The 19401-nt window shown below is 41.5% G+C and overlaps 1 protein-coding gene across 50 annotated transcripts in view; it reads right to left on the bottom strand.

The window, feature by feature from the left end:
• Nucleotides 1-19401, bottom strand: part of baz2ba (bromodomain adjacent to zinc finger domain, 2Ba) — a 65086-nt gene that overhangs the window by 28775 nt on the left and 16910 nt on the right. For all 50 annotated transcript variants that reach the window (XM_023953368.2, XM_078944325.1, XM_078944339.1 and 47 more), the window contains exon 3: nucleotides 546-731. In XM_023953368.2, the coding sequence (XP_023809136.1) occupies nucleotides 546-729 (184 nt within the window). In that variant the 5' untranslated portion in view covers nucleotides 730-731. The remainder of the gene's footprint in view (nucleotides 1-545; nucleotides 732-19401) is intronic.

The following is a 19401-nucleotide window of genomic DNA, read 5'->3' as shown; positions in this document are numbered from 1 at the left end:
ACACCTCTTGCCTAATAGTTTTGACCCACACATAAGATGAGAAGCTGGACTCTGGACAGGGCTGACTTGACACTGAGTGGCTACTGGCTAGTTAAATCAAGCTGGCATTGGCTTCTTCTTCCTCCTGTGACATGCACACACACACAAACGCACTGTGGCATTGGGAGTCGGACTCTCGGGCAGCTGGAGCCAGAGAGCTGAAGGTTGTCAGGAAACATTGTGAAGCATGTGTGTTTCTCACAAAAGAGCCCCCTAATTGTTTGGGATTCATTAATGCAGCAGCTTTTCAATTGCAACCCAAGCTGTTGGGGGTTGGAAAAAAAAAAGAGATTCTTGTTGGAGGGAGAAAGGTGTATTTACACTGCCTGTAAAATAACTGTGTAGTCGTTACTGAACGAAACTCATTTTAATGTTGTAGAAAGCAGAACGCTGAATGCTGTCATGGCATGACGGTGAGTCTTTTTGGGCTTTCGTTGGGATTTTTCTTTTCGTGTAAGGTTTTTTTTTTTTTTAAAGAAAAAAGTTAAGGCAGAAATGTCCCTTACCAGACGTGTTAAGGGGGGATCCCAGCGCTGATGGGCTCGGGGCCAGGCTGCTCTTAGAGTGGGGAGCAGGCGACGACGAAGAGGAGGAAGAGGAGGACGAAGACGAGGAAGAGGCCGCAGGGGAGGAGGTGCGAGCAGCAGACAGGGTGGGCGCAGGGGAGGCCAGCCGCTCTCCAGACTCCATATCTGTCAAACACAATCCAATCAGCGGGGTTACAATAGCAAAGCACACCCACTCGCGTGTTCGCAGAGACACACATTTAAGACACACGCGCGCAAATGAGCGCCGTCGCACCTACACAACAGCACACACATGCACGTGTGCATACACACACCTTCTGACACTTTTCCTTTCACATCTCACTTCCCCTGAACAATATTTCTATTTAGCCATGCTCACTGGCTCTCAGCCGCCATTGATTGAATATGTGGTGTTGTAGAGGATGACATGTTTAAGGACTTTGATAATAAGCAGCAAAGCCAGGTTTCCATTCGGATGCCAGAAACTATCAGTAGTGCAAAAGTGTTCTTTAGCAGGACAGCCACTTTTCCAGAGAATTCACTCTGTTGAGTCGTAAGTGGGATGTTTGGAGTGACGGGGGTCAGGAAAAAGGGAAAGAAAACACACTCCAGTCCAAAACAGACTAACAACACGTGTCACTTTTGTTCCTCCAACACTCAGGGCCACACAAGCACAACTCCTGCATTCTCTTGTTTAAAAAAAAAAAAAAAAATCCCTTCACACCTACATGCTAAAAAAAAAAACCTCTTCCATTAAAAGCCTTCTTTGAAGTCTTTAAAGACAGCACAGCTCTTTTTCCTTTGCAACTACAAATACATGGGTAGGCTTTTAAAAGTATGCCTGCATTAACCGACTCTGTAGCTTTCCATTAAAAACACCCTCAGACTCACCATACCAGTTATTATCATCCAACCAACAACATAAGCCCTGACGACAAACATTTGGTCATTCCGGAAACAAATATTGGATTCACACTTGTGAGCTTTAAGCCAGTTCTGCTTACAAGACAAATCACAGTATGGTGATGCCCACACAGCCGCCGACTTGTGGAGCCAAACAAATATGACCGTTTCAAAACACACACACACGCACGTTTCAAGCACACACCTCCCCTGTCTATCACATCAACCTGACTCCTTTTCTCTTCTTTCCTTTCCATATCCCTCTGCCTGACACTAATCCAGGGCTGAAAATCCCCTTCAAAAGCACAGTTTGCAGATTGTGTTTTACAGGCAGGCTTTGTTATTGTGTCATTACACATAAACAGTCTCTGCCTCCATCTCTCCTTCTTTCCCTCACTCCTAAAGCCCCCTCCACCACCTCCTCCTTCTCCCCTCTGCAGTGGGAGCAGAGCCACTGATTAAATCTCTGAGACAAAAGCTGCTATCCTCTGAATATCAAGTATCAGCCTTTTGCCAGGAGCAACACTGACAAGAGAGAGGGAGAGAGGGAGAGGCGCGGATGACAAGAAAACCTGCTGCAGTCCACGGGGAGGAGGCTGGTGTGCCATCGGACTTGGGCGGCCATGACTGCTGTTGCTGCAGTAAAAAAGATGGTGGTTGTGTAATTATGAGGAAGGTCAAAGGTCCTCGGAATGGCCTCCCATGCAAAATGACAGCATGTGGCGTAAAAGAGCTACATTACAGCAGTGAGTAAACAGGTCTTGCGGATCATTTGAAGAATAAGTTTCTGCATGAATGCGGAGTTTTGTGGTTCTCCAAAAACCTGTTACCTCTGCACACACTTTGTTGCACAACTGGCTGTTACACTTGTGTGCACTTTCACTTTGGCTGTCAATTTTTTGTTTTTTGATATCATTTAAGCATTAAATGACTGGGTTTTTAAAAACATAATGTCTTATTTTTGCCCGGATTTGTGTTTTTTGTTTTATCCCAGATGTTCCAGGCAAAAAAAAAAAAGGCGTAAAGAATCATTAGAAGCTTGATAGAAATGGAGGAGCTGTGGCCCATCATAATTATCATAATGCACATGAAAACAAAAGGCTTGTGTCTCCAAGGACGAGCAAGCTTATGTGGTGTCAGCTGGTAAGTGAAGCGCATTATTCCCTACCTTTTTCAGAGAGAAAAACACACAGAAAGAGGCAGAGAAAGGAAACTAAGAGACCAAAAAAGGAAAAAAAACAAAGTATAGCCAAAACAATACACTCTGATTTTGTTGGGAAACAAAAAAAAAAACTAGAGAAGATGAAGGACAGGCTGTAAACCATTCCTGTCGTTCTTCAATATCTGCGCCTAATGCCTCGCCTTGTCAAAACGTGATGATGTGAGCAGAATTGATTTCCCCCTAACAAACAACAAAAAAGCAATCCCTCCTTTGCAGAGGTGTAAAGCATAGCTACCCTCCCCCTCATCTTCTCTCATCTCTTACTCTCTCAAAGGGCCTCTTTCTGGGATGGGAGATGGAAAGAGAAAATAGGGGGGGACAGCAGGGGAAGAAAAAAAAAAGGAATGAATGCGAGGCAAGTCCATCTTCCTCCAACAAACTACAAACTGATCACTTTAGAGCAATTAAACCTAATAACAATAATAAGATTGAGCTCAGCAATGTCCCACCCAATGCACGGCCGCAACAATGATTGCAACAATAATGAAGCGCCGAGGTATTTAAGGATCCAATCCTGACTTAATTATGAAAAATTAAAATGGATTTAGCATCAGAATTAGCTTGATTTTATAGGTAATTAACAGCACACAACAGTGGCGGGATAAGGCAGGCATTACCCACGTCTGTGAAACGGCTAAATCAATTTGACTAGAACAACACTAACCAATCAAAACACACAGCGGCGCCATCGCAAACAGCAGGTCTTGCAGATGCAAAGAGAGGCAGAATTTATGCTAATAGCTCAACGATGATTTATAAGATGTGTTCCAACGCCCGCATTCGGAGTCACGTCTGCAAATACAACGCCAGCGCCGGGCTGTCATCGCATTGCACCTAATGGCGGATAGATGCAACGTCCCTTAAGGAGAGTGTGGCTATAAACAGCTCAGTGTTTTATGATTGCATGTGGCCTTCACAGAAGACTCTTCACTTGTCAGCATCTTCTGAAAAGAGGGTACAATCGCATGAAGGGGAGATCGCATGTGTGCATTTAGCAGGCAGCATTGCCGCTCCTGAAGGAAGCTTTACATCATGCTTTTGATTTGTGGCACTGCATGTTGGGTGTTGTGCGTGTCTGAGAGGCGCTCAGTTACACATGCGCGGCTTTAAAGAATTGTTTGCGTGCATGTGCTCGTCTACTTGTTCGACCCAGTCTCAAACTATATAACCTAACCGTGTCTCAATCCTGCCCTCTTTTTCTCCTCACCCCTTTAACACACTCACACACACATCCATGCACATACACACAGTAACAGATGGCTGATACTAACTGAGATAATCCGCCAACATAGTCATCAGCATGGATCAGTGGTAATCAGAGTGTGGACACAATGTCTCTTCTCCAGCAGTAATGGAAGGAGCGCCTGGCGCAAGAGGAGAGAAATGCATTATTCCCCATGATGCCGTGACCCCATTCAAAGACACACGGCAGCTCCAAGCTTTTTTTTTCTCCTCCTCCTCCTAACCGCAGACGACAAAGACTATATCAGCGTCGCCTCTGCAACATTCACTCAATCCCCTGGATCTCTTCCTGCTCTCCTTTTATTGTGATCTGCCACCGTCAAGCGCAGACCTCTCTTTGAGTTTACCTGACTCAGAACAGCAAGCAAGCAAAAAGACCAGTCAGTTCAAAATGGGATTACAGGTAACAAATAGGGTTGGAGTAAGAAATCATTGTCAGACTCCTGTTTTGGCATGTTTTCTACATCATCAAGTCTTTTACAAAAAACATAAGGTGGACAATATGAACCTGCTCCTCTGGCGTCTTAGTGGCATCAGTCATTCACATGAATCAGTCAGTACCAGGACGAGAACAGCACACACAGAGCTGTTTTCTGCTGCACTTGTGAAAGTGAAATCATTATCACATCACTCTGAATCAACATCAGAATCCTTTACTTCTGACCTTTCATAGATGCGCCAGCGGCACACTATTTGAACTTTATATCGTTGTGTGTTTAGGCATGTTCATGTTTCCTCAGCACGGCGTGTACATATGGACATTTAGCGGTAATGAAGCGCTGCTAAGAAAGATTATTGAACTCTGTGCAGAGTACACGTACAAGCTTGCTTCATCGCTTTTTCTCCTTCCTTTGCCTAATCTCCCCGTGTGCGCACAGTCAGCCAGGAAGTGACATAACCAAACACCTATGCAAAGATTAAGACAACCTTTGTCCTGTGTAAGACATCAGCTCAACAGCATTTAAAGGCACATGTAAATGCAAACTACCGTATAGTCCTGAGTTTGAAGGCTTTATTAAGCCTGCAATCTTCACATCTTTGTTGAGTTGCAGAGTTACATCACTCTGGCACCGTGTGGCACTTTTTAAACATGTCAGTCCCCAGTTGAAGTTCATTTCAATATTTCAATGGAATATTTCCAAATTATACAATAACTCAGTAAAGTAAATTGGGTTAGAGCGCCTGAGTGCTGTAACAAAGAGCCAGCATGTCCCATTGAGGTGACAACAGCTAGAGTGACTCAGGCTCCTCCCCCAATCCGACTCCTGCCCTGTGACAGATGGTGAAGTAGGGGATGTAAGGGGATGGGCACCGTGTCTCACCCGTCCTCAGTTAGCCCTGGCAGTCCACTGATCTGCTTTTTTTTAAATGTATTCTTAGAGCCACACTGCTACTTTTCTGCATGTAACCCTGAAGCTCACCAGACTAGAGCTACTAACCGCCCGCCAGGGTGAAAAGGTAATGTTATGCTCCTCTGCAACAAATGGTCAAGCGTGGCATTAGTTATAAGGTATTTCCAGTATTAAGTGGCCGACATTGTTACTTATACTTGTGTTTGCCACCATGAAAGCGTAAAAAAGCTTCAGATGAAACATAAAACCAGAAGGGACATAATCTGTATGTTTTTCAAATAAGAAATCGGTTCCTGCCAAATGGCTTTACTCCCTTTTTTAAGCATACTGTAGATGCCAATGGTGGGAATCTACACCCCTACTCAACATCCCTCTCTGCAGGGTTCCCAGTGACAATAATGTGATTTTGGGACATGGTGATGACTCGGTGGAGGGTAATAGGATAGGCTTGTCACAAGTGTTTGATGTCAAACCTATGTGTGACAGAATAATGTTACTCAGCTCAACCAGACACAGTACTTCTGCCATTTCCTTGCCATAAATGGAAGAAAAAAAGATGTAAAAAATAAGTCTGTGTGTATGTGTTTGTCTAAGAAAATCTGACTGTGTGTATTTATGAGTATGACTTCTGCATCTTTTTGTGCAAATACACACACTCATATCCACTTTTCTATGCATCATAAATAAGCTCAACCAGAAAACTCCCATCCCCTCACACATATTTGCATCTGCATCCAGCCAAAGCTAATTATTCTCCCCATGGTAACGTAGCATGGTTTTCATGCAGACAAAAAAAAAAAAAAAACAGAAGCGTGCATCAGACAATCATCCCTGATGAATCTGCCCTTCTCCCAATGCTAGCCACTCAGACTCATATGCCAGTCTCACTGCTCAGTATTTCTCAAGACTGAACCACGCAGACTTACTATTGCCTGAATGTGTCCAAAGGAATTCATTATCACCGCTGAATTTCCAGAAACACACATGAACAATCTCATTGCTAGGAATTCAAAGTATTTTGTTGTTGTGTTCTTGCAAGATTAACAACCAGGTTCACACTAATCCTGCACAATATACCGCAAATTTATCGTTATCACGAAATCAAGCTGTGCAATATGCATACCGCAAAAGACGGCGAAAATCGCAATAAATGGTTACCTTAAATGTGCTAAAACAAACTCATGGCAGCTTAAAATATTGAACAAATGAAATAAATCGCTTTATGCATTTAACCAATCAGAAGAACCCGTTTACGTTTTTGATTAATCAGATGAGCCCTTTTATGTTTGATGTTTGCCTCCTACGTCGACAAGGGTCATTTGGAGTATAATTTTTAAACTGTTGCAGTGAAATGGAAATGATGTTTTGTTTAATATACCGCAATTTATATCGTTATCGCAATATTAATTACCAATATCGCATATCGCGAGTTTTCCTCATATCGTGCAGCCCTAGTTCACACAGTGACTTAGTTACAACAAACTGCGCACACACAAACAAATATATATAAGATATATATATATAGATATAGATATAGATATAGATATATATATATATATATATATATATATATATATATATATATATATATATATATATATATATACACATACATACATACATACATACATACATACATACATACATACATACATACATACATACATACATACATACATACATACATACATACATACATACACACACACACACATATATACACAAGAACTTGGTTTCCTAAAATAAAAATTGTTGACCTGAAAAGAATCTATGAAATCCTTTTAGAAGTCAAGTGAACCACATAACTACTGATGAAAATGTGTTGCACAATGCAAAAAATGACAAATACATAAACACATTTGGTAGAAAAGAGACTCTGCTGATACATAAGTGTCTGTTTGAGAAACTGTGCCTAATCTCTCTAATTTGTTCTTTTTATAACCAGGAAGAGCTGCCCTGCTCTCTGGGTAATCAACATCAGTTCTATCCTGTAAAAACTCATGGTTTAATCTACTGTCTAGTGTGATTTTTCCAGCAAAAATCCTATAACTCATTGTGCAAACCCAATTTACAAAAACATGAAATGAACTAACAAATGAAGCTAATGAACTGCAAATAACATTGATAATCTGTGAAAACTTCCAGGAAAAAATGGGTAAAGGAAAGAAATCTTTACATATGCATAATGTAAAGAACATGCATGTCAAATAGCAAAACAAACAGACACTGACAGAAGAATGAAACAGCCTGGGAGTCGTAGACCTTTCTCGAGTAGCTGTATAAGTTCTTTCTGTTCCTGTGAAGGAGAAGAACCCACACAGAGTTTCATTCCTCGAAAGCTAACTAGTTAAACAAAAGCTTAGATCAGAGGGTAAATGTGACATAACGTGATAAATAGTGGCTGAAATTGTTTAACTAAAAGCCTGGTTTTATGTTAATATGCAGATTATTGGTCGTTTACAGAAACAGAATTGATGCGGTGTGTGCAGCTACAAACGCTGATTTTACTGCTTTGCCTATTTACAAAGCCACTCTCCTTCTTTAACGCCCAAAATGTAAAGCTTTTATAGTATATGATGAAAAAAGGATGTTTCAGGGAGGTTTGCTTTCACAAATAAAGTAGTTTTCTTGTAACATCATAAGAGGCCTTACTAGTATCATTCATTTGGATCAAATATAACCAGCCACAATTGTTGTTACTTTTTTCATGACTTATTCCTAAAAGAAGTTAGCAGATTTCCTTTTTAAGTAATAATAAGGTGAACATCTAAATTCTGAAAATACCAATTAGACAAACAGTAACATTTGGAGACCACCTTCGACATTTTGGCATTTTTCATATTTTTCTGACATTTTTCAAACCTGCATAACCCAGCTTTTCTCCAAAGTGGTGTGTGTGTATGTGTGTGTTTGTGCTGCAAATGTTCCTCTGTTTGTAACTTTGGCCGCGTCCATGAATATGTCTTTAATCACACCGATTGTTTTGGGTGGCACTGAGCTCTGCACGCCGCCGCTGCCCTTTGAATCACAGGGGAACTAATCTAGGAAGAGCTGGTGGACAAAAAAACCCACAAAAGAATATGTCAACACAATCAAGCCTGGTGTCTGTTGGAAATTGTTCTCCATATTTATGGAGCTGAACCCTACTGGCAACAACAAGCTACAGTGTGAAGCCGTGTGTCAGTAAAACAGCAATACTTTACAGCTGCAACACAATATTAAAAGTCCTAATGCAGGATTTTAGGCTTTAGGTCACATGTGTGATGTACTGTGTATGTAACAAACGGTCTCATAGTCCTGCACAACACAACTTTTATCAATTACCAATACTTTGACTTAAAAATTACAGAAATGTGTGATTTCTACCAATCATTTAGCAACGTGGACACCAGTGGAGTGGGTATAATTATGAGAAAACGTGTGTAAATATCACATTTTATTAAAAAGTATTTTTAAAATAATTTCTATTTATATTAAAAAAATAATGGAAAAGAATAGACTTTGCAGACTTGTATAAACACTAGAGGTGCCACAATTCTCAGTTCAAAACCAAGCTGTATGTTACACCATGAAAGAGAATTGCGTGAAAAGGGAAATGTTAAATCTCTGCTGCTTTCCTTTGTTGAAAAGCCCAACCAATTTATTCTTTTATTACATCATACCAAACGTGTTGCTTACTTATCAGGGCAAGCAAAATAAATAAATTAAAAACATTTAAAAAATCGTTTGTATCCATACATTTGAATTTGTTGTTTAAGCAGATTTATTTTTGAGGCACTCTGCTTTTTTGGCCGTCTGATGTTCGGAAGGCTCTCACAATGCGCAGAGATAGAAATGACCAAAAAAAACTAGCAAAGAGGAGCTTGTTGCCCAAACAGAAACAGATCCTTCAGTTATTTGAACTGGTCTAGTTTTGTGACTTCAGACTTGGAGCATGAAACCAAACCGCATGCTGCCAAATCTGTTTGGAGGCTGTTGATACCAAAAGTGGGAGTACGACGAATTTGTTTCAACACTTGAAACAGAGACACTCTGTTGAGTGCCAGAAATGTTTCTCTTTACAAGATGCTCAAGCCAGCAGTAACACACAAAGCACCTGCCGCAGTGCTTGTATTTAGGTGTACTTTGTGTTCAGGCCAATTTCCAAATGAGATGTTACAATATAATAGTTTTGTTCAATATATTCTGTCATTTGTTAAAGACCCACTCCAATAAACTGGCGGGTTTGATGTTTTTGGCGTGGCCTTGTTGCATTTTTTTAATGATGACGCAGCTGCTAGAGCCAGTGGGCCACAAGCTCCCTGCCCCGCTTCATTCTGATCCATCTACTTGTAGACAAATGAATCCATATTTCCCTCGCCTGAGCTGGAATCTGACTCAAAACTGTACAGTTGGATAGCTTCAATATTGTTGTTGCACCAGTAATATTAGGTTGAGATTATGAGGGGCTGTAAGCTAGTGGGAGAGAGTGTAAACAAAGGGATCATGGGAAGTCCGGGTAGGCTTACTTTGCGACCCACCCACAACAATGAGGTGAACTTCTGCCGCTCTGCAGAATCTATGTCCTAGAAAACACACAGATTTTGGCTAAAAGCGACATAATTCACAATCTATTATTAAAAGACCACTGGGAAGACTTTTACAAGGATCAACAGACGATTGGAGTGGGATTTCAAATAAAGTAAAGGGAGGGAGGGGGAAAAAAAATCGATTAAAATTGAAACATTTTTAGGTTTTTGTTGTCGTTTTGAAAAATACACTTTACAATTTAAACATCACATCAAAAACGTAAACTGTGACTCCATAATCAATGTTGAAACCAAATCTTTAAAGTTAAACGTTGCATCCCTAATATAATCCTAGAAGTTAAACAGCAGACCAAAGGGCAATACAGGTGACTATAGGAAAGAATTTGTTCCATAGGATCTGAAGAGGTCACACATTCCTTTAAAAAATATTAAGGACATAAAAAATACAAAATGTTGTTTCTGAAAAGCATAGGATGTGTGATTTGGGACCTACATTTGTCTGGTTTCATCATTATTTACCACACCTTGACCCTTCTACCCGTTCTGTTGCATCCCTCTTTACATTACACTTCCCTTAGAAATGACATGCGTGTGTTGAAATCAGCATTAATCCATCATGAGCAGATGAAACGTTTGAGCCTGATGCATCTCTGACACAGACTATTGGATTTAACGCCGTATACAAATGTCTTCATCTTTACAAAGTTTCCAGAAAAATACTCAAACTCCAGAATAATATTTGAAAGTGATCTACTGATGAGTAAACGACACCCGCATATTTACTGCTCCACTTAAATAAATACAGACTCAATTATGCTGAGAAGACACATAAAAAAAAAACATGTTTCCGTTTGCTCCACGCGTGTTTAAATGCCACACAGATCTTTGAAGATTAATGCTTAGTTTCAGAGCAATTTTGGCAGCGTTTGCATTGATGAGAGACATTGCATGAGCATTACACTAAACATGTCAGTCCCCAGCATCCCTCTGTTAAAGGGGAGCGCTGTTAAACACGTGAAAATGACCGACTGGAAGAGAATGGTGTTGTATTGACAGAGGAGGAGGCAAAGCAGCAGGCAGTCAGCCACTCTGTTCTGCTTCACTGCAACATGGGAGGGAGGCCAGCGCGGACGCACACACACAGATGTAAAAACACACATACAGCCGTGTACGCACACAGGCCAGCATACACTTGCGTAAACGAACACACACACACACACTTGCACACAGCCCTCCCCTCTCGCCCCGGCACACACACACAAACACTTGCGCAGAGTGCAGCAGGTAAGGTGCCAGCACATCACAGCGCTGCCATTTTTCAGTGTCTTGCTCAGGGAGAAGCGCACTGACATTTTATGAAGCACTCTGCAGAAATCAGCAGCTTGTAATGGCGGCTGGACTGTCACTCCTCGCCACTCCTCACACTCGCTCTCTGCTTCTCCTCAAACTGCTTTTAAGATATTATCTGTTTCATTAGCATAATCTAATCAGTTTTACTAAATTGGCTTTTAATTACAAAGACCAATCTCTCTTCTTAGTGGGCTTCAGCTTTTGTATTTAGAAAGAAAAAAAAAATCAACTAAGGGTTCACATCACTCTTAGGGGTGAAACCGATGGCTTTAGGGGTCCATGTGGAAGAGACATCAATTGCCAAAACAAACCACTTTCATTATCTGTTAACTCTAGTTTAGAAGAACACATCATTTGTTGATTTTTACAGATAACTTCGACCAACTCTCCCTTTGCCTCAGTTACTTCAGGAGTGCAGCTGATCTGTGAATCCTCTTCAAAAGCAGCCGTTTACTCACATATTTATCTGACCTTTGGAATCATGGCTCCTGATATTACGGAGCATGCTTAGTGGAAAGACCAAATAATTAAAAGCCCAGCTGTTAAATATGTCTTCTGCATAAAGCATGGGAGGGGGGGGGGGGGGTCTATAACTATGATTAACTCTCTGGTATGTCGTTGTGCCTGACGAGCACTGTGTTGAGCAATGATTAACAGCCACTGACTCAACAAACGGCTGCTAGCGCATTAACAAAATGTTTACATTAACCAGACCCTTATTTTAAGCCACCGCTGTGGCTATACGCTAAGGCTTGTTTTTCAGCCGGCGAGGAGCTGGCAGCATGTGGCAACATGACAAAGCTTGGCAGCCATGCTCTAAACTTTGCCTCTTTAGTTTCACTTTTGCCCATGAGGTCTTGGAGTAAATAGTATACCCGTGGGGGGGAGAACAGAAAACAGCAATTCTACTTGAAATATGTGGGAAGTGTCAAATCTCTCAATGTGGGCTATGCTATAAACCTTAAACTAAGCCGATTTCATTAATGTGACATTAGCATTTATAATGAGAAATGGGGAGGAAAAAAAACCCCTAAGGATATCTTTGTGGTGATAAAGAAAAGCCCACACATACACGTTCATGTTTATGCCCACGCACAGACACATGAACAAACATAAACAGGCAAACACCAGCCCAGATATCAGCCGCTAATTTACATCCTGATTACACAAAAATTATAAACCAAGAAGGACTGCCGAGGAGGAAAAGGCACCCGTCTAAAAGTTGGTACTTTTAGACGGGAAAAATGGGGGAAATGGCTGTAAAGTGACAGTGCTACTTTAACCTTTCACTTGTATCAATGAACTGAGCAAACAGTCTTGGACAAACAAAACCCAGAATGCATTTCACCAGATTTGTTAATTACAGACATTTTCCAAAGAAAATCCATCTTTTTGTTTTGTTTTTCCGCAACCAACAAATATGGAGGAGCCCCAACGTACACATCATGTGATGTTAGACAAAATGTCTTACAAATAAATCTGTTCTGCAAACTCCAAGTAGGTTGTGACAAGTTTCCACTTGTAATTTGTTTGAGTGAGAGACTTTAGCTTTTGGAGGAAGTCTACGGCTGAGCGGATAATAATATAACAAGTATTGCAATCATGATATTTATGAGACATCTGATAAATAGTTTAGGACACATTTATTGCTAAATATAGAAATTAACGAATATGTAAGTATTTGATGAGATACAGAAGATTTTTTTTATCAATCATGAATAAAACAAAACATGATATTGAGAAGAAATGACAGTGAGCAAAAGAATAAAAAAATGATCCTGTGTAAAGTCCACTCAACTAAAAAAAACACACAAGTGGGTTAAATTACAAGACTAATCCACATTTTTAACTAAAGTATTGGAACTTTTATTTGCCGCAGTGTTCTTACCGACTTCTGCTTATAAAAGTTGATTATATTTCTGAACATGCATGGTAGACAAATCATGCTGCTTCCTGGGTGTTAGGTAATACACAAAAACCTCACAGCCAACAAGCATTAGCATTTTTTTCCCTTTTATTCACTGCATGCTGGTCCTGGGAAACAAACTGTTTTATCCTGTGTCAGCATGTTTTAAATGACAGAAAAAAACTACCAGGGTCATTGATTCTAGTCTTTTACAAAATTCAATATCATATAGCTTAAAGTATCATACAAATTGCATTTATTGTGCCAACAAATTATTTTGTGTTTTTTCCTAGATAATGCTGTACACGGTTTAATTAAAGATCATTTATAAGTCTGTAACTATTTAACTAGTCAACAATAAGACAAGTGGTTAGACATTAAATGTTCTTAAATAGTGAGATTGATTGTATATTTTATTCATTATTAATAGTAGTATGGCTTTATAACTTTTTTTTCAAATGTTTTTTTTTCCAAAAATCCATAGAGAAACGTTGTTTATGGAACGATCTTTTGAGCCAAAAAACAGGACTGTTTTCCTGTTTTTAAGTTTCTGTGTCCTCCTTTTCAGCGTCATGGTGACAAAATCAGGACAGAACTGAAGTAAAAACGCACACAAAACATTCAGCTTTGTTTCATTAAAGACTATAAGTTAAAACGCATTACTTAATGTGGATTTTCTTTCCTCTTTCTTTTTATAATACAGAGATACAGGACACAGAGATATTCTTTAAAAAAAATAGACCCACAAAGAACCTTTTTTCAATTACTATCTTTTTGTTGCTTGACCCAAGACTTCTTTTCCTCCCCCAGGGGCAAATGTGTAAGACCCTTTTAAAAAGCAAGCTGTGTGCCTTTAAAGTAGCTTGTCACACCACCGATGGGGTGCTTTAAAAAGCTGTGCAGAGAGTCCATAATGGTGCTGCCTCTTTTTTCTTTCCCACTTCCTGTGTTGGTCTTTTTTTCCCCCCATGTTATCTCAGAGGAAAAGTCAAAATATTTGATTTTCTTTTAATACTTCAGCACTACTTTCATGAATCTACAGCCTGTGTGTGTGTGTGTGTGTGTGTGTGTGTTGAGAGCACCACTGCTGTGCCACACTGTCTTTTCATAATAAAATAACCCAACTTTCTTGGGTCCAAACAGTTTCTGGTGGCAAATCGCTCATAAAGCTCACCGCCAACCCCTGTTATTTGTCACCTAGTAGTATTTTGGGAGCAGCCGAGGAGAGCAAAGCAAAGCAGCTTTAGCTCTCCACAAATATCTGTTTGTGATCCGCCTGTGTATCTTTGCCGTGTCATGACGAGTGGATTTGCTTGTGCGGTGCGGCTGAAACCAAAGCTGCGTATAGGCCTGTTGTTGATGGTTGTGTCTCACCCACTCACTACCCCAGAGGGAGCCGGGACCAAGACCACTGCTCAGGGTCTGTCTGCTCGCACACATAAAACACGGGCTTGGATTACACAGGGCTCAAAAAAATGACTCATCCTAAAAGGAGTGAGAGAAGGGAGGCCTTTTTGTGTTGTTTGTGTTGCACGTACGCAGGAGCACACTGCACGCGATGATCGCTACATCACAGGCTCAGAGTGAGGACGCTGTGGTTACACACACCTGCCAAAGACAGATGTTAAGAATAAATCAGAGGGAAGCTCAGAATGAAAAGAAAACTGCACACTGCTGTAACTCCACTAACTCACTACACACTAAACTAACTGGAGAGCAAACAGCTGCACATGACAACACACCAGCCATGACAGTAACAATCGCGTGCAGGCACGTGACGTGCAAGCAGAGGCTACATCCGACCAGGGCTGTTCCATTCCAAGCTTAGCTGCACCAAACAGCGAAATCTTGCTTCATAAAAGTGTCATAACAAAATGTTCACTTCTACAAAAGAAAATGCAGAAGCGCTCTAGTGTGTGCAAACAGTGCCTGGGGCTCACAAAGCAGGGATGCAGGTCTTGGCCAAGTCAAAATCATGCTTGCGGGACGATGACTTTTTATCTGCAGGTACATTTATGATCACATTAGGAACAGAACATTTACGGTAGCCAACAATCCCAACAGGAAGATGGCAAACGCAGCCATGAGAGACTCAAATCACACTAAAATAGGTGTTAAAATAGCTGTTCTGACAGAGATTATTTAAAAATGTAACCTAATGACCTCACCACCGACTTTAACCAGAGCAAATGGTGAAATGTTGGTGCAACTATAACCCAAGTAGACAGATATGTGATACTTTTACAAAAGTCATTCAAAACAAATAAACCTTTAAAGTGACTTTCCGAGGGTTTCTTAACAACAAAGCTGGACACAGAGCACAGAAGCCTCTGAATGTTAAATAATTAGCACACAAATTTAGACCAGAGTGTTTTTTTCTCTCCAGTGTAGAGAGATTTTCCTTTTTTGTTTTCCTAGCACTAATAAAGGTCTTGTGTGCGCTCCCACTGAAGACATGAAAATGAACTCGGCGTTTATTGAAACAGCTAAAAACATAATAACAGGCGAGATTCTTGGTCAGTGTTGCCTCTATACGCAAGTTTTCTATTGTCGCTGTAGCTGTGCTTTAAAGTTGACAGGTATGTGCTTCAGAGACCATTTTTTATTTTGACGGACTAAGGAGAGGTGCCTTCTAGCTTATTTTGTGGGTTAACTGTTCACCACATAGACCTGCATTGATGGACGAAACTGTTGCAGGAAACTCTGCTTTAAAGTAGAAAAAACATCAGTGTTGTTTCCAGCGATTGGGCTCTGAGATACTGAGATGCTCCTGGGCTGCCAATTATCTAACCATATTCTAGAAGCAGCAGGAATCCTGTGATGACAAACAAGTCACAACAAGGCTAAAGGTAACACGAGCAGTTAAAGAGGAAGCTTGTTTTGGTGCTGCTGACTCTGTGAATTACACAATGTCTTTATTATCATACATTATACTACCAGATCATCAACATGTAGCACACTCATCGTCTATATGTACATGTGTCACAGAACTCCCCTCACATCACTATTTCCTGGGACCTTCTCCCTAAAAAAATGGAAATAAAACACTGTCCAACACCCTGTCCGTCGGCCTGGCACACTTCCTCGTTCCTCAAACCGCGTCACCTACAATCAGAACTCACACAAGAGGAGAGCCTTTGACTGTGTCTGCAGCCATGCCTGTGAGCAGAGTGCGTCACCAGTGTTTTTCTTTTTAGCCCGGTTGTCTAGCAGCCTGAGAGAAGTGGTCTGTGGTGTAGGTAAGTATGCATGTTGTGAGTGTGTCACAAACATACAGCCTTCATGCTCTGTAGCCCCGGATAACACAGTGACTTAACCTGCACTGCATCGACGTGATCTCTTCCTGGCTGTCCTGAAATGACATTCTACTGTAAAGCTCTTAAACTATCAGGTGTTGTGTCACAATATGTATGGCTTGAAACTGTAGATGTGAATCGTTTCCCGTGTAGGTGTGTGTTTGTATGTGTGTGTGGGTGTGTGTGTGTGTGTGTGTGGGTACATATTCAGGAAAGAAGTGGTTGAGTGTGGGCGATCTGTTTTCAGTTTCAGATACAGGGCCATAACTGAACGTTTGTGTGTAAACTGGAGAACCTGAAGCTGAGAGAAGATCTTAAAAGTTGTGCTTGTGAAGTGGTTTTCCAAAGATACCAAGATATTTAATGGATTTATTTATTCATCTTAATCTAAGAGCGCTCATTTATGACCACAATTTACAGCCACGGGGTTAAATTTAACCCAATTTCCAGCTTTTGTGATGCCAAAGAATCCAACATCCATGACTCAAGAGGTCAGGCAGCCCATCGGGGCTGAACATTAGGGGTTAAGGGAATGAAGCCAAGTGTGAAATGTGAGAAGACAAGCCAACATGGTTTCTCAGGCAACAAATAGGAAGGCGACAAACATATCTCTGGCACTGCAAAGAACGTGAGGTATGTTAGGAAGAAAGACCATCACGTTCTCTGTGTTTTCTACGGGGACAAATTTGGGAAAAATAGAGTTAGACTGGCTTTTGTACTGGCTGAGTTTAGACATGTTAATCAGTAATTGCTTGTTGTACTTCAGACGGGAGGCATTTGAGCACATGGGTGAGTGCGCATATGGGTGTGTGTTTTCTGGCAAGTCCAACATCACTTGGATTTGAGCTGGTTGCTGCAACAGAAAGCTCCAGACCAAAAGATAATCCATCTGGACTGTTTCCTTACAGAACATATGGAAATGCAGAAGGTTTTTTTGTTTGTTTTGTTTTTTTTGTTTATTTCCGCCTACAATAGTTATTAATATCTAGAAAAAAACATTCACACATGCCCCACTAAGAGCTAACATTACAGCAGAAGAAAAGTTCCCTCGAAAGCCTAAAAAGGGGAAGTAAGGGGCTTTATTCCCACGTTACCATCTATTTTCCCCCCTGTATGTACAGAAAGCTCTCAACATGTCGGTCAAACGCATCCTTCAGACTAAAATGACGTCATCCAAACCGCCAGTCACAAAATGACTTATTCCTCTTTAGTCATTTAAACAAACATAGCCTCTTTTTGCCCATTTGAAAATAATTCTCTTCACCGCGATCACAGACCTTTGCCGGTAAATAATCGCTAAACTACCAAGCAGCGATCGCCCGCAGGAGTGCCGAAAGCTCTTTTAAAATGACAGCTCTGTAAATTGTTTTAATTATAGGCGACACATTTAACAGCCTTTGGAAACATCAACCTTTTTCTTCAAGCCCCCTGAAAAAGAGAGAAAGAAAAAAAAAGAGAATCCGCTGTACAGTATATCCTGAGAATTGCAGATGTTGTTGGTGTGCGTGTGTATAAGGAAAGCGTATGAGTGCACGTGTGAATACAATATTCATTTTGCTGCAGGAGGACAATCTATGCATAACAATGAGAGGCGCTAATGAAATCAGCCATCAACCTGAGATACATACATATTAAAGCGGGACCTCGGAGTGTCATTCGCTTAGTGCATCATTTGTTCCCACTCCTTTTTTTTCCCCTCTCCCTGCCACCTGACCTTTAGAGTGCGTACCCCCCCTCTAACTTCTCTACACTAAAAATAGCAAGTATTTCTGCAGGTACGAAGCATCATACATACATACATCCATACATGGATGTTTCTACATGAGATTCTTGAGAAATGCAGGACACAAGAGGAAAATGCGCCACTTCTAGACTAAGTAGTGCATGTTTGGTCAAACTTCAGAGATCATTTAAGGAAAACTGTCAACGCTTCAAAACAGCCAATGTGGTGAAAGATGTACTGTCAGTGTAATGTCACATCATCCCGGCTGCCGGAGAATCATGCTCCTGCTTTCTCTCTGAGCACACTTCATAGCTTTGGTCTTTCGGCTCTCCCTCTCTCCTCTCTAACCCCCACCCCCACGCTGGCAGTGAAATGGATCCCTCCACCTGACAGTGGCCATTTTGAGGCTTCTCTTTTCTCCTCTCTACTTCTGCTTCCTGGTAAACAATGGCAGAGGGATAATTGATCAAACAGCCAGGGAACCCTCTGAGCAGGGGAAGGTCACCGCCCGCCGGCCTGGCTCACTGAGGAGGGGAGGGATGATGTATGCATGTCAATACGCGTGTGTGCATTTATGTGTGTACAAAGAGCTAAACACATCTATGAAGGTTTGCATGATTGACTAAAAACAGAGTCATACAGAGTGTGTGTGTGTGTGTGTTTGGGGTGGGGGTGGGGGGTATGTGATGCTCTTGAGTTGCCATTTTTCTTTCCTGACAAAGACTCCATCTGCCACAGAGCCATTTGCTGCCTCCCGAGTCGGCGAGCGTTATGCACGCCGCGTTCACCTTGATGTCACCTCTACGCCGCTCATGCCTCGCTGATGTTCCACACGCTTAAAACACAAACACACACAACACCACACACTGCTTCTCCTCCAGTATAAACCGTCTCCCACTCACAAACAAACACTCGGTTCCTGTCACACGCACAATCTTTTGCACTTTCACACACATATGCACACATATCCAGTGTGCCTAAGCAGCGGCCCTCCCTTCCCTCTGCACGGCTGATATCACTGTGCAACCATCAGCGCTGTGCATTGTGGGAGTGTCTGTTGGGGCAGGGGAGACGCGACAGGGGCTGAGGGATTCACACGCCTCTGAAAGACAGCCAGAGGGAGACAGAGGTGGGGGCTGGGGAAGGGGAGAGGCAGAGAAAGACGGAGAGATACGGAGGGGGGCCGGTAACTGGAAATGAGAGATGGCATTTTAAAGAGGAAGCTGAATTTCACCTGCAATTACCGTAGCTCCGGGGCACATGGCTCGGTTAAGAGACATTTCATTCCAAAGCCACCGCGTATATCTGCCGC

This window comes from Oryzias latipes, chromosome 3, assembly GCF_053564925.1.
Source record: "Oryzias latipes strain Hd-rR chromosome 3, Olatipes_Hd-rR_3.1".
NCBI classification, from domain to species: Eukaryota; Metazoa; Chordata; class Actinopteri; order Beloniformes; family Adrianichthyidae; genus Oryzias; species Oryzias latipes.
The sequence above is the reverse complement of the archived record's forward strand: the minus strand, read 5'-3'. Positions and strand labels throughout refer to the sequence as shown.